General features: G+C 35.8%; 3 protein-coding genes and 1 long non-coding RNA gene across 6 annotated transcripts; 3 read left to right on the forward strand and 1 right to left on the reverse strand.

The window, feature by feature from the left end:
* Nucleotides 1-90: 90 nt before the first annotated feature.
* Nucleotides 91-3,691, reverse strand: LOC106371717 (protein trichome birefringence-like 16). 3 transcript variants are annotated; one of them, XM_048743094.1, is made up of 7 exons: nucleotides 3,401-3,691; nucleotides 2,861-2,963; nucleotides 2,557-2,708; nucleotides 2,147-2,230; nucleotides 1,610-1,978; nucleotides 1,257-1,452; nucleotides 91-1,166 (listed from the first exon to the last, which is right to left on the reverse strand). In XM_048743094.1, exons 2-7 carry the CDS (start codon nucleotides 2,878-2,880, stop codon nucleotides 338-340), a joined length of 1,650 nt encoding a protein of 549 aa, XP_048599051.1. In that variant the 5' UTR covers nucleotides 2,881-2,963; nucleotides 3,401-3,691; the 3' UTR covers nucleotides 91-337. The 3 variants fall into 3 exon arrangements, with proteins under 3 accessions (XP_048599051.1, XP_048599050.1, XP_048599052.1); XM_048743093.1 differs by having other exon boundaries at nucleotides 2,557-2,773; XM_048743095.1 differs by lacking the exon at nucleotides 2,861-2,963.
* An 8,745-nt stretch (nucleotides 3,692-12,436) lies between these two features.
* LOC106370439 lies at nucleotides 12,437-13,285 on the forward strand. The gene has a single exon (XM_013810446.3). It carries the CDS (start codon nucleotides 12,690-12,692, stop codon nucleotides 13,143-13,145), a length of 456 nt encoding a protein of 151 aa, XP_013665900.2. The 5' UTR covers nucleotides 12,437-12,689; the 3' UTR covers nucleotides 13,146-13,285.
* A 52-nt stretch (nucleotides 13,286-13,337) lies between these two features.
* On the forward strand, nucleotides 13,338-14,887 carry LOC111206241. The gene is made up of 3 exons (XR_002658387.2): nucleotides 13,338-14,273; nucleotides 14,468-14,518; nucleotides 14,601-14,887. It is a non-coding gene; the product is annotated as an uncharacterized LOC111206241 (long non-coding RNA).
* Nucleotides 14,888-18,781: 3,894 nt separating this feature from the next.
* On the forward strand, nucleotides 18,782-19,665 carry LOC106371718 (copper transporter 5). The gene has a single exon (XM_013811816.3). It carries the CDS (start codon nucleotides 18,972-18,974, stop codon nucleotides 19,497-19,499), a length of 528 nt encoding a protein of 175 aa, XP_013667270.2. The 5' UTR covers nucleotides 18,782-18,971; the 3' UTR covers nucleotides 19,500-19,665.
* The last annotated feature ends 906 nt before the right edge of the window (nucleotides 19,666-20,571 follow it).

The following is a 20,571-nucleotide window of genomic DNA, read 5'->3' on the forward strand; positions in this document are numbered from 1 at the left end:
ATATTATCTCATATTGAGCCATGTGCAAATGAGAGTAGTCTAGGATAAGAGGTGATATCACTTTTTTTACCAAAAAAAAAAAGAATCAAATCTTAGGAACATAAAATTTCAATTAATCGACTCAAAAGACAAAGTTGAGTTAGATTCTGTTCTGTAAATATATGGTCGGAACCAAGCCACGGACGGTATCGTTATAGCTATAACGCTTACTACAATGAGCTTTGCTTCTGTACCAGAATAAATACTATAGCTCACACACACTTGTAACACAATGTGTGTCTGTAGAAAAGCTATCAAAAAGCTGTCTATGGCTCAATGGAGGAAGAGGAGGCAATCTTTATATCATAGCAAAAAGAATTTCATTCCACGTATCAGGAACACCAGGCAAGCACCAATGGAGACAATCCTGAACTCCCTTTGAAGCTGAGATACTAAACCTTGATATATGACCTTCATCTCTAATATGAGACAAGGCCGTTATGTCCAAAAGCTTAACCCCAGTGCCTTTCACCGCATGACCCGCGCTGTAATCGCTAGACTCCTCTTGCAAAACCTCTTTCCCTATAGACATTGGCGTTGTGTTATTGCAGCTCCCTCCAGTGTTCCACTCCCCTCCAACAAAATGCCTCGGGGAAAGGCTTCTGTAGAACGCCTTGAGACCAGGATGGTGAGGAAGCTGAGAGCTAACCCAACTAACCGTGCTGTGGATCGTGAAGTTCTTGGCGTTCCCAAGAGCGGCTAGCTTCTTGTTAGCGTTGGGGACGCCGTTTAGATGCATCACCCATCTGTTGCCGTTGAGCTTCCCACGGTTCCAGTGGTGGCCTGTGTTCATCACCAGCACGTTGATCTTGTGAAGGTATTGGCGTAAGAAAGCTGGCGGGCGGTCGAGATGCATGGCGTGTTCGGTTAAGGGGTCTGAGATGTTGAGAGGTTCTATGTCGCAGAGGGTTGATGACCAGTGGTAGAGGACGGTTGTGTTGGTTTCTGGGAATCTGTAAGCCCAGCCATTAGGACGACCTCCACCTTGGGGAGTTATGAACCCAAACTCTGGTCCCACGTCGAGGACGTCGAGCCTCTCTTTGCCTCCAGTGATCATACACATCATGGATTGGAACTGCTGTCTTCCTAATGAGTCTCCAACAAAGGCTAGGGTCTTGTTCTGCATCCTGAGGGATTTGAGAAAAAAAGAGAGCAATGCATTGTTACTAAGGACTTGATGGGAACATTTAGAATAAGATGTACATAATGGTTTATACCTTCTCAAGAACTTGGAACCTTCAAATTCTTCCATAGAGCAATCTTTAGGTTGCCATCTTAATCTTTCAAAGGCAAAGTCTGTGCGTTGCATCAACCTGCAAGCCCACATTGAAGCAAGCCATTGTTTGCAACGAGATCCCGAGTACAAAGGACGGTGATTGTCCACAACCCATTTCCCCTTTGCGTAATTGCAAGCTGAGATGAAAAAAATATATAAAACTTGTTATTTCACATAGGAAAGAATCATAATGAGGCAGCATCAATACAGTTTAGAGACTTAAGCTAATAATGAACACTCCTAAGATATTTTCACCCATCATAACACCAAAGATGTATAAAAAGGATTCTCTACCTTGATTGGAGATACGAGCTGTTGAACTACTATCATCATCTTTCTTGACTAGGTTCTGTTCAGTCCTCTCTTCGTCTGTTGCAAGAGTTTTCTTCTCTGGATCTGAGTTAGTCTTTTTAATATGTGTTGTCTTTGCTGCGGCCTCACCAGCAGCAACCTCTTGTTTCACCTGCTCTAGTTTACTTTCTTTACTAGTTGGTGTCTTCTGATATTTTGGCTCACTTACAGTGACTTCACGTTGCACATGTTCTTCTTCAATAGTTGATGTCTTCCCTTGATTCGTCTCACTGTCAGTAACTTTTTCCACTTGTTTCTCTTCTTCTTCTTCTTCGGTATCCTTATTATCAGTTGGATCCTCTTTACTTTGCTCTGTTATAGACAATCCGAGAAAAGGATTAAAGGAATAAAGCTAAGTTTCCAGAATTTCAGAACACAACAGACAGCGCAAATCTCCTTCATTCAAATACTTCAAAGACAAAAACTTTCGAGCAGATTACAAGATGCACTAAGGAGATGCTGTCAATGATTGAACATTACCTTTGTTTACAAACGGAGTAGCTGATGAGTAGCTATCTTTGGTTTCAGTATTCCGTGTAGTAGGTATTCTCTCAACCTTTTCTTCTGCAAATGACAAACAACTAGGTCAGATACACACCAGGATCTAACTGTGCTGCCTTTAGTTTCAAGAACATAATACAGTTAGTTATGAAACATAATCAGGAGAAACTACAAGCGAAAATAATATACATATTGATACATTTAGCCACATAAACATTTACATGGACAAAACATTAACAGTGGAAGCTAGAAACAAAACATTTCAAAAAAATAATAATAATAAAGCATTTCACTGTCATGAAGCATTGCAGAATCAATAAAGCATGGTTCCAACATTCAAACGACCTAACAGTACATGCCAGGAAGAGAGTAAAGTGTCATAGTCAAACCTGGTTCCAGCTTAAGAAAGTGACTATCGGGTGGAAGAAAGGCAGAGGATGGAGTTGTATCCCATGACCACAAGACAAGTGTTGCACAAACAAGCACAATAAACACAAGAGAGATATCTTTAGCCCTCCTTCTAAGTGCTCCTCTTTTCATCCTATACAAATTCCAATTACTAAGCTGTAAGATTTTCATTCCGTTACATAACAGCATTCGGTTCTCCTAGACAGATAAGAAGATCACATCACCGACCATCCACATGTAAACAAAAAAATAAATAAACTAGAATCAACTAGGAGATATCTCTACCTAATTCTATGGAGCGTCATGCTTCTCGTTCACACTATATGTCCAAGTATCTCGATGTTCAGTGTGATCCTTTCAGACTCGTTACTCATTAAGGAGTAAATGCCTTGCCAAAAATCATATAAGATCATTGTGTGTTTAGCAAATAGAAATTTAAAAAAAAAACATCAATTTACACAATGATCCCATTACAAGAGACACCAAAAGTATATGTTTGATGTTTTTTTTTTCTTCATTTAAGAGTGTGAAACTAATGGATTAACATCTCCTCACCTAACAAAACACTGTCCCATTAGAACTAAAATTGGCAAAAAAAACCAAAACAAAACAACGCATTAGTTAAATTAATCCCGATTAAAGCATAATCCATTCACTAAACCCATCTCTCCTCAGAGGTACTAATTAAGGGACCACGCAACAATTTGGCTAACGAAACGAAAGTTTTATATCGCTCTGCTACTATAAAAAAAAAGGAGACATTTTTATGATGAAACTAATGAAAGTAAATCAGATCGAAATGATGAAGCATAATAATAATAATACCTGGGAATCTCTGAGATCACAGATCGAAAAGAAATGATCTTTTTTTTGTGTGTGTATGTGTGGAGGAAAGTGAATCAAGAGGGTTCTGGTAAATGTACACTCTCTCTCTCTGTTTGGTTCGCTTGATGTCGGTGATTACTGAATCATGTTTTACCGGAGACGCCGTTAAGAGAGAAGCGTGGTCAGAGGAAACTAACGTTGCAGAAAAAAAATAAAATAAAAGCTTCGAGTTGATTATTATGACTAAATAAAGTGTATTTTCTTGTAAATTGCACCACCATCAAAAGTGTAGAGTGTGTCATTCTCCATCAGATTCAGAATTAGAGATGGCAAAAGAAGAACCTGCCCGCGGGCCAGGCCCGTGTGAACTTGCTTCGGGTCGGGATTGGGTTCTAAGACACAGGCCCGAATTTTAAGCGGGCCTTGCGGGTAAGGCTTGTGCGGTTTTGGGCCAGACGCGGGATTGGCTCGATGTGTACCGCGGGACGCGCGGGGCTCCGCCAAAGACGATCTCCTCCAGCTCGATCGGTGAGAGAGATGGCGATTGGAAAGCCGATCTCTTCTAGCTCTCACCGTGAGAGAAATGGCTTCTCCTCTTCTTTGATCCGTCACTAAGCTCCACTTCTCTATGCATGTTCTTCATCTTCTCGTTTGATCCATCTCTCATCTCTTCGCTGTTTCAGCTTAATTCTTTTCTTTTGAGCCACGATTCAAGAACTAAGGGCCTTTTGATGTTGCTGATGAACATCAATGCATTCAGGTAAGGATAAAGTTTTCGATTACATGTTCTTTTGCTCATTACCGTGATTTAATTTGTAAGGACAGATAAAAATTCATTCCCTAATTCTTTATTGTGGATTACATGATCTTCAGTGAAAGAAGAACAAGATATTGGGTCTGTTTTGTCTCTAATCAACCGGCTACACAATGACCAATCGTGTAAGTTGTCCTGTCTCATTGTTATCTCTTATCAAACAGCTTCTTATCGAGAATATATGGAGCTTCTTTTGCGATGTTTGCGTGAACAAGAATATTGTTGTTTGTTCTCATCTTTTGCGATGTCTGCGTGAACAAAGAATATTGATGTTTGTTTTTATACTCTGTTTTCGCTCTGTTCGGTCTTGATATTGAAATCAGAAGTATGTTCGGCCTGTTGTTTCTTAATGTCCTTATCATATAAACTCAAGTGATTTTAGTCATCTATTTTCTAAAACTTTTTCTTTATAATGACATGTGGTGAGTGGGGGATTGTATTATGATCAAGGAGGAGAACGATATGAGAATGCAAAGGACACTTCACACTTGCATTCCGATCTATAAGGCAAAGGACCTCAGGTTAGTCTCTGTTCTATTTTTTTTTTATGTCGTCTCCAGTTCTTATGATAAGAGCTGATAGAATTTAGATACTTGGTTACTAGTACATAGATCTCTTTGTTTCTTGTGTTGTTGTGTTCTTGTGTTCTTATAGCTGATAGAATTTAGGTAATAGGTTACTAGTACATAGATCTTTTTGTTTCTTGTGTTGTTGTGTTCTTCTGTTCTTATAGCTGATAGAATTTAGGTAATAGGTTACTACTTACTAGTACTTGATCGTCTATGCGTGGATGGTTGCTTGTTCTTGATCGTCTCTTACATATGATATGGTTGCTTGCTCTTGATTGTTTAGTTTGATAGTTTGATAGGACTTGAGTATGAGACTTGATCTTTACGTCTGATAGTTTAGATAATAAAAATTTCTTATAATGGTTGAGTCTCTGACCAATGAGAAATAAGAGAATAGTTGCTATAATTTTTAAAATTGCAAAAAAATAGAAACAGAACCCTAAACAATATTACCTAAACTCACGACCTAAGCAAAAAAAAAAAACGACGCAGAAACCTAAACTCTATCTCTAAGTCTCTAACGAAGAAGAGAGAAAGAGATGACAGATGATGGTTCAAGTTTCGATCCAAATTTCACACCGTTGAATACAATGGATTTTGAGAGCCAGCGAGTCCTTGGAGTTATTTTGGCAGCTGATGAGGCTGATGATGGTTCATCTGATGGAGCAAAAAAGAAGCAAAGAAAGAAGAGAAGGCTTATTCAAGCTGATGATGATGAAGATGATAGTGATGTTGAAATCACTCCTCCACCAATACAAGCTACTACTCTGCGCAAACAAGCCACCTGCGGAACCGTGCGAGCCTTGAAATCAAAGAAACCAATGTTGCAGTCTACTCTAGACGGTGGCATTGGATCGTCTTCGTCTCCTAAGGCGAGTAAAAGGAAAACCAAAACCAAATCTATTCACTTTACCATCCGTGGGGGGAGAAAAAGCTCCAGGCCGACACAAGGTAATGGCAAGAATAAGAAGAAGATTCAAGAGGAGCAGCTTGATTCTGAAGGTGAATTTGAAGAGGACGAGATGGAGAACGAGAAGGAGGGTAGGCAGTGGTCTGATGTATGGCCCCATTTTACTAAGATTCGAAATTCCAATGGTGAGCAGAAAGCTAAATGCAATTATTGTAAGAATGACTATGCATGGACTTCCCACGGGCATGGAACAAGTGGTTTGAGAAGGCATCGTGACAGATGCAAACTCTTTCCAAGGAATCTCCGAACAAAAAAACTTGATGCTGAAGCCAAATTAGTAAGTGGCAAGTATGATCATGTTGTGTTCAAGCAGCTGGTAACCAAGACTATAATCCAGCATGACCTACCTTACTCATATGTTGAGTATGAGCAAGTCAGAGAAACTTGGAAGCACTTGAATCCTGACGTCAAATTCTTTTGTCGGAACACAGCTAAAGCAGAGGTCTATCGGTTTTATGAAAACGAGAGAGAGACATTGAAGAGGGAATTGGCTAGTCTTCCAGGAAGAGTAAGCTTCACTTCTGATTTGTGGTCATCACTGAAACGGGAGGGTTATATGTGTCTGACAGCACATTACATTGACCGAAATTGGAGGCTAAACAGTAAAATACTGACTTTTTGTGCTCTCCCACCGCCTCACACAGGTATGAATGTTGCTTTAAAGCTTCTTGAATCTGTGGAAGAGTGGGGACTAGAGAAAAAAATGTTCTCTCTCACATTAGACAATGCTACAAGTAATGATTCGATGCAAGATATAGTGAAAACTCAGGTGCTTTTGAGCAATGATTTGTTGTGTGGAGGTGAGTTTTTTCACGTCAGATGTGCAGCTCACATACTCAACCTCATTGTGCAAGATGGTTTGAAGGTTATTAAAGACTCTTTGCACAAAGTTAGAGAGAGTGTTAAGTATGTAACAGCGTCAGAAACGCGTGAGATGACGTTTGCAAAATGCGTGGATGCTGCTGGTATAAAGGAGAATGCTGGTTTGATAATGGATGTGCAGACAAGATGGAACTCGACATTCTATATGCTTGAAAGAGCCCTTCCGTACCGTGAAGCGTTTGTTAAGTTGGAGATATATGATAGGAGAAACTATAAGTTTTTGCCTACAGCTACAGAATGGAGCAGAGCTGCGAAAATATGTGTTTTCTTGGAGCCTTTTGCTAAGATTACTAGTTTGATGTCAGGTTCGAAATACCCAACATCGAACTTGTATTTCTATCAGGTATGGAAGATCCATAATTGGCTGCAGATAAATGAGGAAAGCGATGATGAGATTATCCGAGAAATGGTGATACCGATGAAAGAGAAGTTCGATAAGTACTGGGAAGAAGTCAGTGATCTTTTTGCAATGACAGCTGTCTTTGATCCACGCTTGAAGCTTCCAGTTGTAGAGTATTGTTTAGGGAGACTTGACATGAGTACACGTGATGCGAAAATGAAGAACTTGCGTCTGAAGCTGGAAACTTTGTTTCAATCATACGACAAAAAATCAAAGTCAACATCACCTTCTGCAGAGCCTCGTGAGATGGATCAACAAAATGTTCATGGAGGACCGAAAGGAACATTTGAGAACTATGGTGTAAGTCTCCTGTTTCGTTTTTTTTTTTTAAATTACTTATGAACCTGCGGTAGATATAGATAGCTTTGAAAGTTTTGATATTCCATCAAATTGTTTTTAAATTTTTTTTTAAACACTACAGGATTTTTTTGCGTTTCGCAAAAGTAGTGTTGCTGCGAGTGGAAAGACAGCTCTCCAAGCTTATTTGGATGAACCTGCACTAGATATGGATAGCTTTGAAAGTTTGGATATTCTCGACTGGTGGAAAGATAATACTCACAGGTTTGGTGATTTGCCAGCAATGGCTTGTGATCTGCTTAGCATTCCGATCACAACAGTGGCTTCAGAATCCTCCTTTAGCATCGGTTCGAGAGTTCTGAACAAATACAGGAGCCGTCTACTTCCCAAAAATGTGCAGGCTCTGATATGTAGTATGAATTGGCTAAAAGGATTCGAATCTTATGAACATGGTAAATTATTCACTTTGTTATATATTTTAGGGTGTCATGTTCTTTAAATTTAATTAACTTCGATTTTTAATATCTACAGAAGATGAAATGGATGGTGAAGAAGAGATAGTTGAAGTTGAAGAAGAAGAAACTTGATTTTTATTTTGATCTGGTGTTTTTTTTTTATTCGCATTATGGCTTTTGTGGCGCTCTTTTTCCCTTGTCGGGTTTTGTCCCAATGGGTTTTCTCGATAAGGTTTTTACCGAGGCCACGTTACATTGTTTGGATTTTGTTTGGGTGTTCATTTACATTACTTGGATATGATTACTTAGATTTGGTGTTGTTACTTAATGTCATTCTTATGCATACACATCAGTGCATACGCATCAAAGATTATTTCTGTTTTAGTTTCTTGTTGATACTACATGCCATTCAACACAAGAATAATGTTTTCCCGATAAGGTTCAATATGTTTGTATTGAACACAAGAGTAATGTTATGTAAGATACGTAGAGATGAAACGTATGATAGAGGTTCATATACTTCTTTTGTTGATCTGTATGACTGTATCGAGAAGCATTGACTCAAAAGCTATAGTTAAGCATCAAATGAGACGTTCAACTTCTGGATGGTGACCCGCGGACCTACCCGCAAAGACCTGTGCACTAGGCGGGGCGGGATTGGACATTGCTTCTCGATACCGCATCCCGCGGCGGGCCAGCCCGCTGTGACCCGACTGAACTTGAGCCCGTGGCGGGGCGGGCCATTTGGTTGCGGGTGGGCTCGTTTGCCATCTCTATTCAGAATCATCACTAATGTAAATGCAATTTGTAGATACCTAAACCATGGTTCAAAATGGCCCAAGAAGGCCCAAGTCACTGTTCTGGAACTCCCACAGAATTTTGATGATTTGTTCCGAGGCTTGTTATACCATTTGAAGGCTCGCGCCTAATAAAACATGGAAGTAATACTAGCAAGTAACTCGAACTTAATTGTTGATCCATCGGGGTTTATTCATAGAACTTGCTTAAACATTACTGGAAATATCTTCTCACTCCAGAATTTGTTATACACTTGGATGATCTGGAAATCACATGGTCCTTTGTAAAACATAGGCGTAGTTATATTAAAAGACCAAAAATTACCTCAAATTATGATTGGATAAATTATTTAAGATTCGCGATTCAGTCTATGTATCTTAAACTTCAGATTTTGGGATCAAGATCCAAACATGAATAAATTTTTTTTGAAAATGAATATTCAAATCCAAAATGATGTATTATATAGTCTTTATTTCAATCCTAAGAAATTTTAATAAAAAATATAATGATGAATTTAAAGGATGAAATAATGGGTAATTCTTTCAAATATTTTTTTTTTGGTTTTATCACAAAAATAGTTTTCAATAGGAAAATGACCAAATAGCCTCTTTTATTTTGAAATTTTTAATTTTTAAAAATTTGAAATCTTATCCTCAAAATTATATCCATTAACTCTAAATCCTAAATCTAAATTAGTCTTATGGTATATATGTATTTTCACACTTTAATAAAATTATTTTTGGTCATTTTTTATTGAAAACTATTTTTGTGATAAAAACTTTAAAAAGATTATCCTAAAACATTTTTCTAAAAAAAATCTAAGAATTATTATTAAAATATCCTAAATTAGGTTGAACATATTTCAATTTAGAGTTAGATATTCTCAAAATTAAGGATATCCTTGTGTATGTGTTCACTTTTATCTCGTAAATAGATAAACATTAAAAGGATATGTGATTTAACGGTCGAGGTTAGATGGAAAGTAAGATAGTAATAAGTGGGTGGTCTTATCATCCATGATAAAGACAAAACCAAGCCAGCTGTAACTCGGTTTGCTTTCACTGGTACCACATAAACACATAATCGATTATTACTTAGTAATAATTAATATAACTAAAAATAGACAAAACCAGTCGTACTGCTCCAATATGTTTGTATTTGTTGTACCAACATACAAGGAGAACACAATAGCCAGCGATAGAGACAAATAACATGTTGCTTCTTTATAAAAACGATTCTAAAAACGCAACTATTTATGATTGGTTACCAACTTGCTTTAAGATAACTATTCCAAAACGTAATTAACTATGCAATCTATTGACTGATTATCAAATCAACTATTTATTGTTTTCTTTGGAGTTATGATGCTAAACTGGAATCTGCATTCCTGTCTTTCTAATATCATTATGACATTTCAAAAATGTAAAACAGCTATAGTTGCCTGGTAATGCTATTGCAATTAACATAACGTATCACACGATTATTTGCAGAACATATTTAAAATACACATGGTATATAGTATGTCATCAGATCTCACCGAAAAAATGATTTGATCTCACACCCAAAATATATAGAGTTAAATCGACTTGTAACCGACATATCACACATGTAAAAAAACCACACTAGTGCTATTAAGTCTTCATTTCAATCCAAAAGTCAGAAGCGTCTGATTTAGTTAGAATCTCCTTTGGAGTCGGGAAATCTTAGCAAAACTCCAAGCCAACTTTGCTTAAACCCTTGATTAACATTATCAGGATCCAGTACTAATGTTGTTTATCTGGGCATATGATTATGACCTTCTTTTTTTTTTTGAATTATGCAGGGGTATCCTGAACCACTTTCACGTGTTACTACGTGCCGGTTCTCTATTTTTTGCAATGCCAAAATATTAATTTTTCAGTGATCAAGACTCTAATTCTGATATCTTCACCATATTAAGCTTTTTTCTTCAAATTAACCACCACTAGGCCACAAGTCCTGGTATGTGATTATAATCTTCGTTATATACATATAAGACATTGTTGATGTTTTTTTATCCAGATGTCAAAACTTTTTTGTTTATTTATTTCTATATTATTTGTGAGACAAAATATCGCGTGCTGGTGTCAAGTATTTAACCTAAAGCTCAAACTGTATCAGTATTGGTCTTATATTAACAACGTATGCTTACAGATATCAGATATTTATTAAAACTATTTTAAAAAGCGTCTCAACTTCATATATAGAGATTTGTTGTTGGGTGACTTGAAGTTTTTGTTGGTATAAATGGTTGGTATTGCTACCTTATCATCTAGGTTAAAATTCGCATAATCAATGATGATAACAAATTTTGTTTGCTATTGTACAATAACTATGATGCTGATCCTTTAATAGGTTTGATTTGCTTGATTGCTTGAAAAGTATGACTGTGGATAAGTAACTAGATATGAAAACCAAACTTTCACAACAAGTTCAAATATATAAAAAAAATAAAAGCAAAAACACACATACAACTAAAGTGAAAAGAACAAAAGAGTTTTGACAACGATGAGAAAAGAGAGCAAATGGAATACGAAACTGATAGATTTTAAAGTAGGCCAAAGACATATCGTTATCCAAACACAAAGGTGCAGTACTTTTTAAGCCTCTCCATATAGCATGTTCCTCAATTTTTAGGTAAATCAATCTTCTGAGATGTTGGTACGATTATTTATCATATAGTTGTCACATATCACTCGTTGAATATCGGTCCCAGCATCAGCATGTGATATGGCTGTATATATTGTACAATGCAAATATAGCTTACTATTTATTTAAAAACGCCTAGGGTATTCTAGATTCTTCCTACACTAGCCAACATCGGTTTGCCGTGCGATTGCATCTCGGTAAACCGTGGGCAGAGACTTACTTTCATTGTTCGCACGTAGTTTTTGCGGTTACATAAAAAAAATTGTTACCAAATTAAAATTTGTTTTTGTTTATTATTTTTCAAACATCAGGTCATTTAGAAGAAAAACATAAAGCTAATTAAAACATAGAACGTTTTTTTCTGGAAATAACATACAAAATAGGATGTTAATCAAAAATATACTTCACCTCTCTTACTTTTCATGTAAGCACAGCGACTTTTTTGTGATCCGTTAACATTCACATCGATCCATCAACGGATAGCCTCAATTTCAGGTCCAAATTTCTCTATATCTATGGTTTCAACTTCAAGCAACCATCTATTGAAGTGTCAACTGATAAAGTAAGTCAAGTCATTAGTTATATAAAAGAAAAGCCATTAGTTATGACAAATGCTTCTCCTTAAATCGCCTCACATTATCACCTGTCGGCATAGCAAGTTGTACCATTTGCTCATAGATTGATTCCATCTCGATAACATTATATTGTTCCTAACTAGTGATCTAGTGTCTCTCTTGTCTCATAGAACATTACAAGATCAATTCCCTCCGTTTCTTATTTTCCCTTGGTTCTTTTCATAGCCACACACACACACAAGAAGAAGAACCAATTTAGACGAGATATAGGTTTAACATTTGCACCAAAAAAAGTTTAGGCAATATTTAGGAAGATTGTTTTTATAATTTGAGTAATCATGGCCGATGTCTAAACTAGTTGCGAAACCTGTGGAAGACTCTCTTTTTTTTCTCTAAGGATAATTATATGTTTATGGCAAACTCTCGTTTCCATTTGGCATCCATATTGTGTTATTTTGTTCGATATGGAAGATCAGATTTAATATTCATAGGAAAAATGAATATCTTAAACCGCAGGATTGCATAATTATTTTATGAATTTGGTACTCGCTATAGACGAAATTCAGTAATTATCCATCCACACCCACATGCAAAATTTGAGAAACAAACAAAAAGTTTCTCACCACATTATTATCTCACTCACATGAATCCAAATCCTCCTCCAACCTCACATTATTTAACATTATACACAATAATTTTCTCAATAAAAGAAAAAATAATAACATAGACATATGTCACCTATGTCTATCTATATATACATCCTAGAAAGACCACCTGTGTATGAATTATATAACCTTAAATCCAGAAAAGCCAGAGACTATTACAAGAAAGAGCATATTAGTCTGATCATTTTCCACAGCCAATGATGTCCTCATCATCATCTGCCACCGATACTATAGCTAAGCCGCCGCCGTCGTCGGCTGTTGAGTCTGTCACGTGCGACACGTGCGGTTTCGCTGAGGAGTGCACGCCGGCTTACATCTACCGTGTCAAGGAACGCCACAGGGGACACTGGCTTTGTGGGCTCTGCGCGGAGGCTGTGAAGGACGAGGTGGTTCGATCTCCGACAAGAATCTCCGTAGAGGAAGCTCTTCGCCGCCACACAACGTTCTGCCACCGGTTTCGTTCATGGAGCGCCGAGGAGGAGGAAGATCCTATTGCAGTCATTGGAAGAATTCTACGGAGGAGTCTCGATGGCTCTCCTCGGAGAACCACCACGAGGACGAGCTCAAGCGGAGCTTTGCCTGGGATCGACGATGTAGCGGCACGACGGTCGCTTCTCCGATCTGGGAGCTGTTTCTCGTCTCTCTCTACTTGATTAAATATGTTAGGTGTAAAGTTGCATTTTGCTTTTCCTTAATTTTTGTTAAAGATTTGTTATTTTGTATGACGTTAGTCTTTCTTAATCAGTGATTCAGAGGAGTTAATAAAATGGTCAATGACCAAAGCATTCTGTGATCTCTAGATTTGCAGTACTTACGTTTTTTAACAATCAAATTACGGTTTTCGGGATCTAACAATACTAAAAGCAGGATATCAAGCCTTCTAAGCGCGTCCACGTAGGATTGGAAATTCAGACCAATAGTAAATAGCCAGCTGTCCCATCTCCAAAAGCCTCCTTCTTTCTTCAGTTTTTATCGCAGTAAAGTATACAACTTCTGGCCTTTTCGCTTCCTCCTTCGTCTCATCTCATTCCGTCTCTTTAATTGTTTCATCTACGTTTTTAATTCCCTTCTTTATTGTAACTGTATGTATATTGCATCTTCCTGGATCATCTATAAACCATCAAATTAATTTTTTTTCCCAAGCAAAACTCTTAGAATCACAAGCTCCGGAGAAGAGCTCCAAGATCTCGCCCGTGAATTTGTTCTCGGCTAAAGATAGATAATGTAGGCTTTTGAGCGGCAGTGACGGGATGTGTCAGACAACAAGGTTGCCGAAGATGATGGTGGCGAGATTAAGTATCTTTTCATATATTTGGTTTGGTTTATTGACTCTTTTTGACCTTTTGGATTTATGTTCATATTTTCTTTCATCAATTATATTGATCCTACATCTGCAAAGGTTACTTTCTCCGAACTACATCTGCATAGGTATGTAATCTTAGAAAACCTGTCTTGATGCGTTGTTCTTGCCTTCATTTTGTTAAACCAATCAGCCAAAAAAATCCTAAGAACACATGGTAAATATCTTATATATCTGATTGTTTAAATTAATTTTTCTTACATAAGTTTTACAGAATTGTGCCCAATTAGTTTTCGTTCATGCCCTATCATGGGGAAGGCCAACGGCTGAGTCTCTCAAAAAGGTTCATGAAAATGGCTTTTTTGAGATGAACAAACTGATCATTAAAGTGGAAGTAAAGATAGTTCAAGCATTTGATGAAAGAGATGTAAGTGGGAGGGAGATGGTAGATTCCAATGGTTTCCATGTTCTTTGCACTCAGGTATGGTTACGAGGGCGCCTCTTATTGCATTTATTTGGTGTTTTTTCCTTAAACTTTTACGTTATTGGATATATTTGAATATAGAACTCAAATTATTAAAAGTCTATGTCTTTATTGTTGACATGTTGTTTCAATAAACTCGCTTTACATGAAACCTCTGGTGTTCATATTGATAACTATTATCTCTCCTGCAGTGTTCATATTGGATAACTATTACCTTTCATGTGTTCACATCCTTGATACAGGTCCGAAAAGCATTCTTGAGTCACATCTTCTTTAACGTGTTCGTATCTATGTCTTCATATAGTTTCTGGTCATGTTTTCCAGATAGGTTTGTATGGAAGAAATTGGAAACTTCAGGGAAGCACCTCGATCTGGTCACGTCAGTGTTGCCAGAGCTAGCCTTGATCAAAGTGTGTTAACACGGAACTCTTAAGCCGGAATTGGAATCACTCAGTTGTTGTATATAGTTTTATTGCAGGAAAGAGAGAATATCCCTTTGAGCATAGGCTAGATTGATCAATGAAATTGATTTTCAAGCCATGGTTAGTGAGAACGTCGCTTTAGGTTGCACTATAGAAACCATCATTGATGGAAGGGTGCTACACGGTGTTTTACTTTCGAAAAGCCATATTCAAACGGTAGATCCAAGCGTTAGTTCTAGGCAAGTCTGGGTTATTGTTCTCTTTTTTTCAAAAAACAATTTCTTGATGTTAACGTGATGAAAAAAAATCACAAGAAAGTATCAAATCCGTCAATGCGTCTAATCTAGACATCTTCAGGAAATGCTTGCAGGTGCTGCATTTCTCTTTATTCTTCTGGGCGTTGTCCCATACAATTTCCATGTTTCAGTAATAGAGTCTGGCAAACAAATTTATTGGATGAGCTAATGGAGTTACAAATCAATCAAGAGATAGAGATAGTTGAAAAAAGGAAGCAATGAAACATCAACAAACGTGCTTCATCAGCAATTCTAAAGCTGTTAAAAAAGCGTAAGAGCATCACAATCACAGGTTCTTCATCTAAGAGGACCTAACAATAGTATATTTGTATAAAATATATACTTAAAATTTTAATATGTGTTAACTTTGAATCAATATAAGTTTTTTTTTGGAAAAACCAGTTGTAATCGTAAGATATATGTTTTGAGTTAACTCTTTTGTTTCAGAAATATATGTGTTTTTAGAAAAGTTTGTGTCAAAAGATACATATTTCAAGTTTTCTAAGCATTTTAATTAGCTAATAATAATATACTAGAGCTTGATCCGCACGGCCATTCTGATATTGGTTCTTACTTTTGTATACATTGATATTTGTTATTCACAACTGGTGTTATATATTGGTTCTTACTTTTGTATACATTGATATTTGTTATTCATAACTGGTGTTATATATTTTAAATGTATCGGCATATAACTAATTGTATTCAAAAGATCTGAATTAAATCAAGTAATATAGTTAGTTTTGATACAAATATCTAAACCCGTTTTAGATACATTGGTTATTTAAATATTTTTAAGTTTCTTCTATACATTAAAACCGAACTTATCCAGACCCGGAAGGACCCAACTGGAAACCACACATAAATTTAAAATATCCAAGCGGGATCTAATTCCAAATTAAAAAAACATACCGAGAAGGAATATCCCGTATCTGAATGGGTATCCAATGTTCATGCCTTACTGATTTGTAAACTAATAAAAAGATTTTTTATATGTTTCACTAAATTAAGTGAAATATAAAGAATTTTTTATTTAGTAAAATAGTTAATTGGAGTGAAAAATTAAGTGACAATAATTGTATTACATATTTATTACTTTTATTTAAGCTATTATTTTATTCACATAAACATGTGTTTGAGTTATGTAAACTAATAAAAATATTATAACCCTAGGGTTAACTAATCTAGACTTAGGTTTTAAAATGGAGGGGTGGGGTAGGATTTTTGGAATGTGAAATTTAGGATTCTAATAAATATATAAATAAATATTTAACAAATAAAAAAAATTTAAAAAATAGTTTCAAAAATAATTTTTGATTTTCAAAAAGAAATTTTGAAAAATATCATTTTTTATATATAAAATTTGAATTTGAAAAAGTATAACTCGAAAATATTAAAAGTTTATTTTTATTATTATTTATTTAAATAATTATTTGTTAAATATATATATATATAAAACAAAGGTAGAAAAGTCTTTTGCTACTTAATGAAAAAAATATTTTAAAAAATGTCTATTTAGTGGTGGTAGCATGAATAATGATACCAAGAAAGTGGTAAACATGAAAATTCTTCTATAATTAATGAAATTATTAAACTGAGTGAAAAATAGAAATATAATTAATGTAATAGTTTGTTGAAAAGAAAGATAGTTCTATTTGTATTTCAGTTTTAATAGTATAAGTTACAAATTTTAAGAATATTTTTATTAAAATATTATTGTCAAAAGTTATTGGAAACTTGAAAAGTTATACGTTTATTATCAAAATAAAATATTTTTTACATGTGTAAAATATATAAATTAAGAGTGTAAACCGCGCGTAGCGCGGTTAAAAGACCTAGTTACAGTAACAATGCAATATGTAGTACACGTAGTTAATGAGTTTGTACCAACGTACGTAGCAATAAAAAGAATAGGTTGAACCCCAAATACTGTACGTATAGCATTGGTCTTACATTTAACGTTTTTTAGTTTTTTTGAAACTTGCTAGAATGTATGTTAGTTGACAAAAAGAACACGTTAGACTAGGCTGATAAAGAATACACTCAATAATATAGGTCGTTTTTATATCAATTTCAAAAAAAAAAAATCCTAGATAACAACTCTGGACTATAAAACAATACTATCTAGTAGCTAGGCATCTACTAATACATATACTTCTCAACAGGCAACTTTAATTCATCAATGTTGACGGATTATATACGCTACAGTTATCATTGAATCATATATATATATATATATATATATATATGCAATCGCCACAAGATCACTAGAGACAGTTGAAAAAATAAGAGAAATAATCATATAGGCCACATCTTATTTCTCAAATCACTAACACAAACTCATAAATATATTATGCTAGCTGATGCATATGTCTCAGTTCTAACATCTTCAGGGTTCCATTTTCTGTGCCTTTATACTTTTATAGCCATAGCAATGTCTGTATGACATCCACTTAGCCCTAATTAGAACAAACTAAAATCTAATATTTTAGATTCAGTCAAAGTAGTATGTATATGCATCTGTATAAACAAAAATATGAAATGTGTATGTCAAATGTGAATGCATGGCACCTGCGGATATGTCCAGCTTTGGTGTGATGAAGAGACCCAAGTCTTAACATCACTTTCCAATTGGTGTGGCGCATTGGGTCCTTCCTCTTCACTTTGTTGCCCACTTGCCTAAGACACTCTAACTCGACATTTTGTCATCTATTTGTTTTTTAATTGTTTCAAATTGAAAGACAACTCCATGTTCTTTTTGTTTATATTCTTAATTTTTCGGCCACTTTATGTTGTTTTGAGTTAAAAGTATCTCGAGCCCCTTTCACCAATATCTTTGAGTGTACCCACCAAGATTTGTATCTTTATCATTCCATTATGATAACTGTACACCTCTTAACTGATAACTTTAAAAGTATGTGAAGCCCAAGCTAGGGTTAAATTAAGTTTTGCTTTAATAAGAAACAGTCCTAGGCATAAACATATGAAATGGTAGAAGAAAAATAGATACAATACTAGTGAGAAGAAAAAGATTCTGAGTCGACCAACCCTGGTATAACTAGGATAGATTTAAAAAAACGTGCAATTAGAATTTGCCTGATTTGGAAGAAAACGAAGATCACAGCGATCTTCCTACTACGGAAGATTCTCCAGTGCTTTCTTAGATATCCCAAATCTCTACATGTCAAATTGATGCGTCATGGATCAGTAATGGTAATGTCAATGACCTAGGGTAGAGTCTTAAGGATCAAATGGGCTCTGAGTATTTTGGACTGCGGGCATGCAGTAAGAGCCTCTCAGCTTTGCATGCTAAGATGGAATGTTTACTTTGGGCAACCTCATGTATGAGAGACAAGAGGATAACCTCGATAAGGTTCGAGACAGACTGCTTGGACCTAGTGGACATGACTAATAATCCGATGGAATAGCCTACATTCGCGACGGAGATTGAGATGTACCAGAGATTACGTGAGGACTTCGAGGATGTGAGCTTGACTCATATTCCTCGGAGTAGGAATGGTCGGACGGATACACTAGCAAAGGAAGCAAGAAACAAATGCTATATTTTCTCCCATATAGATCAGACTCGGGTAGAAAGAAGTGCTCATCGGAGAATCGGCTCGTCTGCCACCATTTAATCTAAGTTTAAAAGGGCAGCTGACAAAACAAAAAAAAATTTGCGTGATTTGAAGTCTAATTATCTTTATTATGATTTTCACACCTAAAGTTTTCCAATATCCATAAAAAAGGTTTAGAATATCTATAAATGGACATAAAGAATGTCATGCAAGTTCATATTCTAACCTTCTGAATAATATCCAAAATTTTCAGAAAGGATTAAACCTTCATCGGATGAGATACAATATATGTTGATAATATTTGCAGCTTTTCTTTTCCAGTTTCTAAAAGAGTGAAATGTTACACGAATAGAAAGCCTTGCTTATTAGAAAGCCCACTGGACTATAGTGTAAGCCCATATGGATACTTCACTTTTAATCAAAGCAATAACCAAAACAGTTTGCGATCATTATCTCAGAGAGCTCAAAGGAAGAAGAAAGGTCGCGAAGAAGATGATGCACATGACCTTCTACTGGGGCATCAAAGCCACAATCCTCTTCGATTTCTGGAAAACCGATTCATGGCTAAGTTACATCCTCACCTTACTCGCCTGCTTCGCCTTCGCCGCCTTCTACCAGTACCTCGAGAAACGCCGCGTCCAATTCAAATCCCTTTCATCCACTCGCCATCCAAATCCCCCGCCTCGCGCCGGCGTTTCCGCCCCTCTTATCCCCAAATCGGGCACCAGATCCGCCGCCAAAGCTGCGTCGGTGCTGCTTTTCGGCGTCAACGCGGCGATCGGTTACTTGCTGATGCTCGCGGCGATGTCCTTCAACGGAGGCGTTTTCATCGCGATCGTCGTCGGGTTAACCGTCGGGTACCTCGTTTTCAGATCTGACGACGACGGTGCTGACGTGGCGGCCGAGAATCCTTGCGCTTGTGCTTGATTTCGGATGATTCGGTTTATGTTTGTTGTGTTTGATCTATGCCACGTGTTTTTTATTTCTGTATATTTTTTTTAATGATGATCTGAATGCGTTTCTGGGTTTAATGATGTGTATGAACTTAATGATGTGTAAGATTATCCCGTTTTAATCCCATGATTGAGCTATATATATATTCTCGAGATTTAATATATAGTTTGTCACATATGTTATGGTTAGTATACTTAGTATATAGAAATGTATTTGGTTTCTGAAACTGATCAACAATTAGTGGATTCGCCATTGAATATTAATCAGTGTTGCAGTGATTTGACTATTATCATGTATTCATGTGATAGATATCCTTCTTCATCGCCACCATCTATTATTATTACTAGAGGTTTTACCGCGCTACGCGCGGTTTGTTTGTCTATGAAATTTATATAATTTTAATATTAAGTGGTTTATCTGTTTTTAAAAAGGTTCTATACTTTAAAAAAATTGTTTCAAATGATTTTTTTCACTGTCAATGCACTTTTATTAGGTATTAATGGTAAATTGTTAACTTAAAAAATTAATTGTGTTTATCAAATTTTGAGTGGTTAAAAGTTATGAAAAATATTAAATTACAAAAATACATTTATATTCAAAATTTAAGATATTTTGTGCTAAAACTCAAGGTTTTTGAAACTGAAGAGTGTAAATTAAACCTCAAGGTTTAAAACAAATTAATTTTATTTTGGGTTGATATTATCATTTATATATTTTATATAATACTTGAAAATTAAAGTGGAATGCTTTGAAATATTATAATTTTTTTGTTTGGAATATCATTAATTTATATTTTTATATATTATAAACTCATCAAGTCTGTGCCCATGCTACGCTCGGATGCTAATTGTTTACTTTAATTTTGTATTTAGTTTCTTAACATAATCTGTAAATATTTTTATACTAACTTGATCTGTATATTTCTAACAACTTTATTTTTTTCTTTGATGTATATTCGAAATATGAAATTCTATCTTTTTTTTCTAGCACATATTCTATACTAAAAAGAGTAATGTAGTTTGGTTTTGTGTAGAACTGTTTTTGT

The sequence above is a fragment of the Brassica napus genome, chromosome A10 (genome assembly GCF_020379485.1).
Source record: "Brassica napus cultivar Da-Ae chromosome A10, Da-Ae, whole genome shotgun sequence".
In the NCBI taxonomy this organism is placed as follows: domain Eukaryota; kingdom Viridiplantae; phylum Streptophyta; class Magnoliopsida; order Brassicales; family Brassicaceae; genus Brassica; species Brassica napus.

Excerpts from the sequence above, each read along its gene's own strand:
- LOC106371717 (XM_048743093.1), bottom strand. The coding sequence starts at position 2,764 with ATGCTGTTATGTAACGGAATGAAAATCTTACAGCTTAGTAATTGGAAT. Across the intron at positions 1,453-1,609 it reads AGCTCGTATCTCCAATCAAG|CTTGCAATTACGCAAAGGGG; the intron begins GTAGAGAATCCT and ends TTTTCATCTCAG. Across the intron at positions 1,167-1,256 it reads GGTTCCAAGTTCTTGAGAAG|GATGCAGAACAAGACCCTAG; the intron begins GTATAAACCATT and ends CAAATCCCTCAG.
- LOC106370439 (XM_013810446.3), top strand. The coding sequence starts at position 12,690 with ATGATGTCCTCATCATCATCTGCCACCGATACTATAGCTAAGCCGCCG.
- LOC106371718 (XM_013811816.3), top strand. The coding sequence starts at position 18,972 with ATGGATACTTCACTTTTAATCAAAGCAATAACCAAAACAGTTTGCGAT.